General features: G+C 42.3%; 1 protein-coding gene across 1 annotated transcript in view; it reads left to right on the top strand.

Moving 5' to 3' along the window:
* HSPA12A (heat shock protein family A (Hsp70) member 12A) overlaps window positions 1-12,225 on the top strand; it is a 73,429-nt gene that overhangs the window by 54,025 nt on the left and 7,179 nt on the right. The window contains exons 7-9 of the mRNA XM_015425059.1: window positions 3,588-3,759; window positions 6,515-6,601; window positions 8,789-8,893. Coding sequence (XP_015280545.1) covers window positions 3,588-3,759; window positions 6,515-6,601; window positions 8,789-8,893 — 364 coding nt within the window. The remainder of the gene's footprint in view (window positions 1-3,587; window positions 3,760-6,514; window positions 6,602-8,788; window positions 8,894-12,225) is intronic.

Raw genomic sequence — 12,225 nt, 5'->3', positions numbered from 1 at the left:
CCTGCTGTTTGGGATAAACAAGAATGAGTGCAATACCTTGTAAAAAGAAGACAAATTGTAGTAGTTGAAAATGTAACAAGATGGTAATGTGTTTTGTCTTTTGTAGAACCTCATACCAGCACACCATTTACCCAAAGTTCTTTGCAACATAGGTTAGATCAGGATGTACTGAAGCAGCTAGGGTTGCCTCCTGGCAACCAGTGGGGGATGGGGGGGTTACCAGTATCAGGAGGGAGACCCAGGCGATGTCACTAGCCACGTGGTTGCATTATGTCCGGCGTGCGCTAGAAGTGACATCGTCACACTGTGACATCATATTTATTTATTTATTTATTTATTTATTTATTACATTTTTACCCTGCCCTCCCCGTGAGTGGGCTCAGAGCGGCTTACGAGGGGCAGAGCCCACATAAAACATAATAAAAGCAATAAAACCATTAGATAACACAGATAAAAGTAAAGGGCTCCATGAAAACAGAATGATCCCCGAATAAATCTCATGATGGTAATAGTCAGTTCTTTGGGGGTTATCTTGTCCTGTAGTAAGTCCGGTGGTACTAGTGCTACGTGGTGTTGTAGAATGGCTCTGGTATTTGGGCAAAAACTCTATGGTAAAAATGGCTTCTTCCATTGAGTTTTTGCCCAAATACCAGAGCGTGACTGGTGACGTGCCTGGTAAGTCTCTCCTGGTAAGTCTCCCCACCTGCCAGCTGATTGGCAGGGGGGGAGCTGGCAACCCTAGAAGCAGCCACGTTGCTGGATGATAGGTAGTATTGTAGTGTTGACTGTATTAATAGCTGAGGCATTACTACTGAGATTTGTGTTTGTAAATAAGCATTTATTTTATTTTTATTTACTGTTCCTCTGTAATCCTGTTTGCAATCAGCATTTCATTCATATCACACAATATGATACACAGATGCAAAGTACAGAAGGGTTCTTTAATATGGATCACAATATAGTACTAAATACTTACTCATTAAAAGCTGTTTCAGCTGTTTCAATACTTATATCACTCCCACAATGGGATAGGTCATAGGTGAGTCATGGACACCAGAGTGTTGGGAGAAGGAATTCACTTTAACAAGCTGGAACCCCACAAGGAACTGTAGGAAATGGAAACAACTTGGAAATCCCACTCCACCTCTCAAAATTTCCCCCTACAGGAGGCATCACAGATTTGAACAGGATAAATTCCCCTCCTTTTTCTTTTAACTGACACTCAGCTACTCTTGGTTGATTTACAGTCATATATTTCTGCATATTTTGGAAGTTTCTTTACTTTGCCTGTGAGTGGCCTCATCTTGCTATTTTCATTATAATGTAGACAGTTACTTTACTGTTAGATGCAGCAAGCTGTGGGGCTGAGAAGAATCACAGGAGATGTGAACAGTTTGGAAATCTCCCCTTCCAGGATCCTGTAAATTCTCAAGGGCTTAAGTAGGCTAATTTCCAGCTTCCCCCTTTAACTGACACTTTACTGTTTTCTTCATTCTTGCCAGTTTATTCCACTGCCTTTACGATTTTCGTTGTGCAGGAGAAATGCTGAGGAACCGCCTGACACTGTGCTGAGTGGTGGAGACTTACTGGGGAGGGAATCAAAGCTGGATTTATGCACAAGCTAAGTAAGCTACAGTTTAGGGCCTCAAATTATAGGGGCCTCTAAAAATTAGGGCCTCACTAATTTACCTTGGGGGTGCTATGGGGCCTCACACTTCATATAGTTTAGGGCCTCAGCATGTCTTAATCTGGCTCTGAGAGAAATCCTGCTTCTTCAGCTGTGACCTCTCTGCACTTCAGTGCTGTGATGGAAATTTCTCACCATTTTTCTTTGGGCAGGAGAAGCGCTGGGGAAGAGCACAGTCCTATGTCTGCCTTTTGGGAGAGATTTCCCCTGCCTTTTTCTGCACACCAGAAGTTTCCCTGATTTTTCTGAAATCTCATGGGTGTGGCTGGCCCCACTGTGCTGCTTTCATTATTCACAAGAGGACTGGTTACTTCATCAGTAGAAGGGAGTTTCTTCATCAGTAGAAGGGAGTTTCTTCACCAGTAGAAGGGGTTCATGTGCTGGAGCCCCTGAGGAAGGGGGGGAGCCATTTTGGAAATCCCATACTATCCCATACAGAATCTCTACTTCCAGAATGATTCATGCTTCCAGAGGTTTGAGCATACTGGTCTTCTCTGGCAGCAATTCATCCTTGGTGGAGCATTTGCCATCCTCAGCAGGCAATTTTGAGGGTGGTGGTGGTTAGTTTACTTACTTCCTGCTTACCAGACAAGTGTTCCAAGTAGACAGACACCTCTGCTTTGTATGTGGGTGGCCCTGTTGTGTGGCTTTCATTATACACATAGGGGCCTACTATTTAAATAATCAGTGATTACTGCTTGACCTAGTTTTTAAAATAGTCTTCAGTTGGCATGTTGTGTTTAACTTTCAGGCACACTACAGTGTAATGTAACCCTTGGATTGTTCAACTCTTGGGATTGCTCTTAAGGTGTCTGAAGAATAAAATATTTCTCCTTGGGTGGGATATACCAGACAGAAGTAGGCATTGCAAACAAGGGGGGTCAGATGGGGAAAGGTGGTGTATTTTGTTTGTTTGTTTCTTGCCAAACAGCATTGCTTGATACCATTTTATGAATAGTATACATTCGGTTTAGAATATCTTGAACAAAATAGAGACAGGAATGTTAATCTTACAAAAGACACAATTGTGAGGAAAAAACAAATCCACCATAATTAGAATCTTCAGTGTCTCAGGGTTGTTTAAAAATTAAAGGTATGATCCAGTCAGAATTCACATTTAAACCTCAAATCAACTTAAATGTATTTCATTTTGGAGGGTTTCTAACCCTCTTGGTTGTATTCTTGAGATTTTCTTGGTTTTCAGTATTTTCTTTAGTTCTGAGAACTAATAAGCCAAAATGTGTATGTGAATTTGAGCAATATCTTAGCAGCCCAGACAAATCTTTGTGATGATCGTGCAACTAGCAATCCAGATCTGGTTTGTGTGTTTAGCGTAGCATTTTCTTCCCTACATATTGAGCAGATATAATGCAAGATGGATATGTTTAAGATTAACTAGAGGCCTAGAAACTAAATAACTTTAATTTTTATCATACTATTTTTTCCCTTTGAATTATCATGTGCGCCTACCTCAACTGTTTCTTCAGTAAGAAAACTGCATGCATCTCTGTCCCAGTGAAAATCTGTAAAATTAATTAGACTTGCTTACCTTTGCTCCAATACTTAGTATATTTATTTATTTATTTATTAATCAGATTTATATCCCGCCCTCCCCCGTAGGGCTCAGGGCGGCTTACAGGGCAAGAAATCTTGCAAATAAAAACATATTATTCCGATAATTAAAACATATTATACAATTTAAAACCAATCCAATACAATTACAATTAAGGTGCTCATTATATGCTAGCAAGTATTTTTTTAAAAAAATCTATGTTGACAAAACAACTTAATTGTGACAGCAGACAGAGATTAAAGCCCTTTTATGGTATGAACATTCCAATTTCCTCCCTCCTGGATTCATCCTATTCATGCCCCTAGATCAATGATTCTCTGTTCACAGGCAGGAATGGCAACCTCTGAGAATCCTGAACAACTGATAATCGCCCTGGAGCCAGAGGCAGCATCAATCTATTGCAGGAAGCTCCGCCTTCATCAGATGATAGACTTAAGCATCAAAGGACCTGCCAATGGTTATAACCCCAGTGACACCATCAGCACTGGCTTTACTCCAGGTACCGTTCACTTAACCAGGCATTGCTGCAGCTGATTCTAACTGTCCTGTCACAATTTCTTTTGTAGCACAGTATCTTTTTCAAAAACTCAGTGATCAGAAATTTACATGATCCTGTTACCCTGGGTTATTTATCATGCAACATGTGATAAGTATCTTATGCAATCAATCAATAATTTATTACCGTCATGGATCAGCAGAATAAAACATACATTAACAGGGTTGTTATAAGAATACACACACAATCTTCCATTAATATATATATAAAATTTCACTAAATCAACACTGTACTTTGATAGACTCTAGGAGCTTGGCAGCTCTGAGGTTCCAGATTCAAGGGATTTTTTTGGAGGACGGGTATAATAAATATACATATAAGGTCATTATAGAAGGGCCAACGCAACAGCGCATGTCCAGCCATTTCAATTTCCCCATTAGCACAAGGGCATAAATGCTCATGAAGTGGCACACCATGGTATCTCCCTTCTAAAACAGGGGACTGAAGAACATTGAGAGTGAAAGCTATCCTGTGTTTGGAAATAAATAACTACCGTATTGTTAATGTGATCAGGCTGATTAAAAAGTGAATTCTGCTGTTCCACAGGATATTTTTTAGTTTATTGGTCACTTCTAAACTGTATTTAGGAAACTTGGCAATGTCTCAGCTTAAGATACAAATGTGAGAATTTTCCCCAAACTAAGTATTGAGAGTGGAGGGGGAATTCAGCCTTTTTTCCATTCATTAACCACACTGATTTTGTGAAAAATGATAATTAAATAATGAATAGAACATATCCTAAGTTTGGTATAATAGCTCTATTGATAAATATAAGCACAGAACACGAGCCAGTGTTATGTAGCAGCTAGATGGTTGGGATACAATCTGGAAAATGTAAATTCAAATCCCCATTCTGCCATGGAAGCTTGCTGGGTGGCCTTGCGCCAGATTCTCAGCCTTATCTTCACTGAACTGTAGTGAGGATAAAATAGGGAAGGGAGGATCATGTATACTGCCTTCAGGTCTTTGGGGGAATTGGTGGAATAAAAATGTAGATGGAATTAGGATGCATTACTATTTGTTCCATATTAACTAATCTGGACATGGGGAAAACAACCTTTTGCACATGGCCTAAGAGGACAGTGCAGTTTTTAAGTAGTCATGTGCAAGTGCCATTGACAGAATAAGGAGCTTTGGAAGTACATGGTAATGTGATTAGCATAGGAAAAGATATCAGAGCCTCCATGAAATGAAGAGAGGCCCCAAGATGAAGTGGAGCAGAAGATTCATTTACCCCTTCCCACCTGGCTGAGGAAAGGGCAGGACTCAAAGAAAATACTGGTGGCGGGGGGGGGCACTAATTGGTTAGCCCAGATCTAGATAAACAAAACCATGTCACAGTACGCATTCCATAATATGAAACTGGTCACAGTGTGTCATTGTTGCTAGGAAAAAAAACCCCAAAGATTTTTTACTAAAGTGTGCTCCTTTTTCCATTCATTAAAGTGAGGTGCAGAGATGTTGATAAAATTGTTGGAGTTCCTGAACCAAAGCAGAAAATCCAGCGCAGCATCAAGCATGAAGATGGTGTTGCTGTTCACAATAGAAAAGATGCAAATACACCCCAAAACCTGACAATCAGCCTTCTGCAGCTGTTGTCACCTGCTTGTTCATGCTCTTCAAATGGCTATCTCTGTGGCAATGAGGATGTTATTGCATCTTGGTGGATCGTTCCAAGCACTTTCATATTTCATTGAATGTGCCTTCATTTGCACTCAACATTTCTTCCACCCTTATATTTATAGCTTGGGATCTGAATGAGAGGGATGTTTGACATGATTTCATAATTCTTTGCATATGTAGTAAAATTTATATATGTGGTCTTTATTATTCAAAACTTTCTTAGCAAAGCCCTCATCATTTAAAAACTGTCATTTGCATTACTTGTTTCAGGAAGTAGTTGTTATTAGATTGTATTTTGGCTTGACTTAAGGCTTTGATACCTCTGCATGACAAGTTCGTTTGTGCAGTTTTTCTTCACAGACATCTCCGAAACAAACAGAGGTGCCATATATATAGGGATGTTTTGCTCCATAATGCAGCAATGAAAACACAAAAAAATTTTAACGATGGAGACCCTTGCAAAGATGCTTTGTATGGATCTGATTTTCAAGAAATGTCTGAGTGCCTTCCCTTTGAACACTAGTCTCATTAGTCTCAAATTGCTCTGTGTTTTAAAAAGCCACCTGGCCAAAAAATATGTTTTAAATATCACAATCTAAGGGCATGAAAAGTGTTTACAAGGGTATACAAATCAGTTTAAACAAATGTCTTTATTAGATTCTGGGTAGAAGCTTAACATGTGTTGATCTTCAAGGTGCCACTGGACTCAAATTTTGTTCTTATTGCTGAATCTGTCTTTATTAGTTTCTCTTATTCTCTGCCAGTTATGCCCTCTGCTGGCAGAAATGTAATTCAGAAGCAGAAATTATCTCAATGCAGATTGGATTTTCCTAAAGTAAAAGGCTTGAGCCATTAGCACTGCATTATTTGGAATCCACTGGTTGTAAGAATTAATAGCGTGTTTGACTTGGGTTGAATATTGGCAAAATAGTAATGCAGTGACTGAACTGTTTGCTTAACAAAATTATGACTTGTTGCTAGTTCCCAGTGTTCTTGCCTTTGCTTCCTTCAGCATACACTTTCCACTTTGTCATGCTGTCTTATACTTAGTCATTTTCTCTCTATCATTTACTAGCTAAAGAACATATACGGCGTAACCGGCAGAGCCGCACCTTTTTGGTTGAAAATGTCATAGGAGAGATCTGGTCCGAGTTGGAGGAAGGTAGTGTCCTTTCCTGAATGATCTTTGCTGTGGCTGGTTTTCTGTTGCCAGCAACAGTATGTACCATACATATATAAGATACTCCGAGCAGTTAACACCTAAAGGCAAATACATGTCCTGTTTTTGGCTGGACTTTAGGAAACTGAAATTTGAAAGTTGTTCATAAAGCACATGCTACTAAGGTTCTAAGTTCCAAGAAACCTAGATCTAAATACTAAGGCATCCTGCAAAAAATATTCAACATAGTCCCCCTCACACATACCACTTTCTTCCCTTGAGGTGCATAAAGGCAGCAGATGGCTGCCCATTTAATGCTAAAAAAGGGAGCAGGTGCAGATATTTAAGTGGTGCACTTTGCTCAGCTTGCATGTTATCCTAGCTGCTTATCCCTTAGGTCTAAGCAACCTAAGCTATAACCATGGCTATGGCAGAGACACCAACAGTGGGAAGAAAGCAGAAAGAGGCGTCAGCGGCCATTTGGCCTTTGCTACTTGCCCAGAAACAATAAATTATGTGGCTGTTTTAAGGTGTGAGTACAAGCATATCATCTTCAGGAGGGAAAATTCCACCAATCTATTATATCTTGATTGAACTCATGTTAGTCTTATGAAGGCTAACTCTTGATTGTTTGTTTTAAAAGTTATTTTGTATGCAGGCAGAGGTCATTTCATAGAAAAAGAGGTGCATGAGCTCAGTAGCATAACTCATTAGCAGAACTTATTTGCATATGCCACACCCCCTGACATCACCAGAAGTGTGTGGATTGCTAGCTATGGGGGGGGGGGGGACACAGGTGCAGATCTGTTCTCACAGAGGAGGGAGAGCTTGTACCTGAATAAAACTTGGTCTTAAAGGTGCCACTGGACTGTTTTGGACCGGGGGGGCTCTGCAACTTACCTGGCTGCTTCTTGCTCTGACTGGGGGCTGCTGGGAGCAGGGGGTGGGGTTGGTTGCATGTGCCAGCCTCCTGGGCTCTTTACTGCCGGAGCTCAGCTCCTGTGCGCTTCTGCAGGAAATGACCCCTGTATGCAGGTAACATGCACCATTCTGTTTAATACCTGGTTACATTCTCCAAACATCTGTGATTAAAACTGGTTAACAGGCTGCATTCTGAATGTTACCTCTATTATCAACCTCTGCCAGGCTCGTAGCCAGGATTGTTTTGTTCAGGGGGTATTCAAATTTTTAAGGGGGCAGTCAAATTAAAGTTAATTACATTACCTGGGTAGCGTCTCATGTCTTTAAAGGGGGAGGGAGGCCAGACTTGGTCGAAGAAATGCAACGTGGGTGGGGGGGAGACCCTTCTGGTGTGCTTGTTTGCCCTGCTGCTTGTTCTCCCCTTGCTGCTTAACTTTCCCCCAAACTCAGCCTCAGCTCTGCTCCGTGCCTGTTTGTAGCCCTTCCTTTTGTTTCCCCCCCACCCTTGTGCAACCCCAGGCAAGTGTCAAAGGTGCCAGAGGAAAGGGAGGGAGGGAGGTTCAAAGTAGCCCAGGGCTGAGGCTGTCCCGCGGCTTTCTTGCTCCTCCAATAGCTTTCTTGTCTGCGTCGGGCTCATTGTCTCCTTGCCAGGAAGGAGAAGGGGAGGGAGAGTGAGCATTCCGGGTCAGGTGCAGGAATGAAAAACAGGAATAAGAGCTGTGCGCCTAGAGTCCACGGCTAATATATGCAAATCATTGGACAATGGAGATGGAATCATTAAGGAGCCGGTTAATTCAGCTGCTACTGATCACTGGCAGGCTGGAGAACAAAGTGCAGGACTGCCCCCCACTCCCTCCCAGCTCGGGTGATGCAGGAAGTGGCTGCAGCAGACAATGAGTCACACCGCTCAGACCCCACCCCTCCCCTTCCATAGGGAGGAGCATCTCGTCTGAGAAGACGGCAGTGCAGGCAGGACCAGGCGTGGTGCAGTGCACTGTGGCTAAACAAAGTTATTCTAAGGTTGAGGAAAGAGTTTTGTGGGGTGTGGCTGGTAATTAAGAGGGTGTGGCCCTGAGATGCCCCACTGTGGCTTATGGGCCTGATCTCTGCTCATTCTTCATGGCAGTGAATTAGCCCACACTCCTACCAGTATTAAAGATGTTCATGGCTATCAAGCGACACATGTTAATGGTATTATCTGTGAGAACGTGAACTGTATGTCTTGACACTAACACAAACTGTACCTTGTTATGATTCTTGTATTAATAGGTGACCGTTACATAGTGGTTGACAGTGGAGGAGGAACAGTTGATGTGACTGTCCACCAGATCAGATTACCAGAAGGACACCTGAAGGAACTCTACAAGGCAACTGGTAAAGTTGCCTTCTTCATTTTAGAATGTTTGAACTGCATGCACTTTCACTCCTGCTAAGGAAACTGGTGATGCTCCTTACTGGAGCACATATACTTTGTGTCAAGAAATTCCAGTTTTTGGACTTTGTTAACTGGAATGCTGGGGGTACATATATTCATTCTTGCACAAGAGCACTTGTAAACTCCCAGGTCAATGGACTTTTGGCCTGCACTGGAATGGGCACAAGCTTGGGCAATACCTTGGGAATGGGTTTGGATTTGGAACAACAGACAATAAGAGAGACAGCACTTGAATTTTAAGCTTTATTAAACATAATAAACTGAACAGAAGGAAAAGGATGAAAAAACAGGTACACTGAAAGAACAATGTAAGAATACAGTATTTGGGAAATTAGTAAGCTATAAGTAACTAGAAGGCCTAACAGAATCACACAAGCATTTGGTGAATAAACAAATAAATCTGATGATTCCCAGTGGAAGCCGTCCAGTTCTCCTAGATGTATCCTCCCTTAGGCTAATCCAAAGTCAGAACTTGCTACCTATTCCCAGTGTTCTTGCATTTGTAGTTGTGAGCATGCAGTGTACCCAGAGAAGGGGGGACAGATAGGAGGGCAAGGCTAGCAGCTTCTTGAGTAGCACTTGAAGTCGTGGATGAGAAATGGATGGGGGTGGCAGAGCAGAAATTTTCATACATTGCCTGATCCAGCAGTCCCAGTGCAACTGAAGTATCGAGGGAAGGGGTCCAGGATATGGCTGATGGCCTTGGCTTCACTTATGATTAGCTTTCCAGAGAAGTCTTCATTGTAAGGCAGATTCCTGGATGGCCCAAGGAGGTTGATTATTGTCTTGCAAACCTTGGTTGTAAATCATGACCAGAATTTTGATGAGCCCTCAGGAAGCGATTGTCAGGGTATATTCAAGCTCCCACAGGAACTGATCTATTCCCTGTGAGTCAATCTTCTCTATTGCCTGTATCCCAGTCTTAATTTTTCAGTTTTAGTATGCTTGTGGTAAGGCCTGAGGTTCTGGAAGTCATGGCCGTTACATCATGCAGTGTACACAATGGACAGCTTTACCTCCCCCAGACTGAGGGGTGACATCATAGAGGTGTACAAAATTATGCATGATGTAGACTGGAAAAAGTGGATACAGTGAATCATTTCTATCTCTTCTATAATACTAGAAAGGCTCACCAGTTGGAAAGTACATTGAAAGTGGATCATTTAGTGTATGTGACCGCAGCCTAATGTAGGAATCCATGCATATATATTCCCATGGTGGTGGTTGTTCAGTCGCACAGTCAAGTCCGACTCTTTGCGACCCCATGGACAAGATCTCGCCAGGCCCTCCTGTTTTCCGCTGTCCTCTGACGTTTGCTCAATTTCATGTTCGTTGCATCTATGACACTGTTTAACTATCTCATCCTTTGCCGTCCCCGTCTTCTTTGACCTTCAATCTTTCCCAGCATCAGGGTCTTCTCCAGTGAGTGCTCCCTTCTCATTTGGTGGCCATGGTACCTGAGTCCAAATAGCCTCCAAGAGCCCTTTCCAGGGTCCCTGGCACCTATGACACTAATGTTACCTGTATGAGGGGAAATTTCCTTCTCTGCTGTCATTGCTTCAGCTGCCACTCCAAGACCAAGATAAGTGAAAGTGGAAAAGGGCAGTAAAGTATAGCCAAGCATTAGTAAATGGAGCTTGTATAAATGTGCTTGATAGAAGTAGGTGTTGATGCCTCTGCTGTTCTTTCCAAAGTAGAATGGCTGGTTGTAAGCAAGCCAGTGAAGATTATTTTGTTAAAAAACACAGGTGACAGTTGGGGGGAAACATTTGTTTTGTTCAGTTCCTGGAGGCTTCATTAGAGGAGCCACATTTGGATATGGTTTCTTACCCTCAGGAGAGAGGGAGAAAGGAGATGGAAATGTGAACAGATGGTAGCTGAATGCATTAGGGATTTTCTCTTATTTTGAGTGTCCTTTTTGTAACTTTACCACCTTTAGTTGGATTAAGTTAATTGCCTCAGTTCCCCCAAATCCCTTGAGGATTTACATATGTTAATTCATTGTGGCTATTATGTCTTTTTATCCCTCAATAAATTTCTGGGTTTTTTCCAACTTCTGCGTGAAAAGTAGTCTCGAGAGGATTGTAGGGTTGTCTTGCCTGTGGCTGTTCCAGGTCTGCCATATAGCACAACCTATAGAAAGAGCCCAAGAACTCTGGGATCCTCAGTGTACAAACCTCATGGAGAGGGAAAAGCCAAGGTGTTCCCCTCCCATAAGTTAAAGGCTTGCTGATGGCAGCTGTGATTATAATCCTTAGGGCCTGAGGAGCCAGCAAATGGAGATAAAAGGATGCCAGGCAGTATTCCCCCTAAACTGAGTTAGTGTGAACTAGCTCACAGTTTTTTAGCCTCCAGCTCACATATTTTTGCCTTAGCTTAGGAAGGATGGCTCCAGAGCAAACTAATTTATGCAGTAGCCAAATCACCTGCTCACAACTTTAATGCCAGTAGCTCACAAAACAGAATTTTTGCTAAAGGACTCCATAGCTTAGAGGGAGCATTGGTGCCATGGTAAACCTTTCCTTTTACATATGGCCGTGTCTCTGAGTTCTGTTGCTGGGTGCACAGCTAGGCTGTTGGAGCAGTTTATTGCACTGCTGTAGATGATGCTTACAATAATAATAATAATAATAATAATAAAAAATAATCTTTTGATTCAAGGGGTAAGAGAGGACAACATATAATCTTTAAATCACACACATTTACAGCCAACGGGGAGTTTGTTCAGCTGTAAGGTTAGATGTGTTCCAGCGGCATTTTTCCCTCGGCGTGGCTTGATGTCGTCAGCTTTCTCCGGACTGCTTCACGTTGCAGCGAAGCACTGCCACCGCCTGGCCGAACGGCCCATTACAGGCTTCCTTGATGCCGAAGAGTTCTTTCTAGGCTTTTAGTAACATTATGAAGCCGGGCATTTAAATAGACTGGAATAAGGATTCATGCTCCACTTACCCAGGGCTATCAGATGTCAGTGATCAGAGAAGGAACACCAGTAGGAATTTGCCCCATTTGTATGCTTGGCCATATTCTGTCAGGGCAGTATATATATATATACAAGGAAAAAGGCCCATTGTGGAAATAAATACAACAAGCTCTAGAAAGAGTCTCTGGGCGGGTGCCCCGGCCTTGGACACTCAGTGTGAGTTTGCTGTGGCAACCTCAGCAGGGTATAATGACACTGAGTCCACCATTTTCTCCAGAGGAACTGATCTCTGCTACCTAAAGAACAGTTGTAATTTTGAGTGATCTCCAGCCCTCACCTGGAGATTGGCAA

The sequence above is a fragment of the Gekko japonicus genome, unplaced genomic scaffold (genome assembly GCF_001447785.1).
Source record: "Gekko japonicus isolate JY-2015 unplaced genomic scaffold, Gekko_japonicus_V1.1 scaffold2582, whole genome shotgun sequence".
NCBI lineage: Eukaryota > Metazoa > Chordata > Lepidosauria > Squamata > Gekkonidae > Gekko > Gekko japonicus.
Note: the sequence above shows the minus strand (reverse complement) of the source record. Positions and strands in the feature narration are given on the sequence as shown.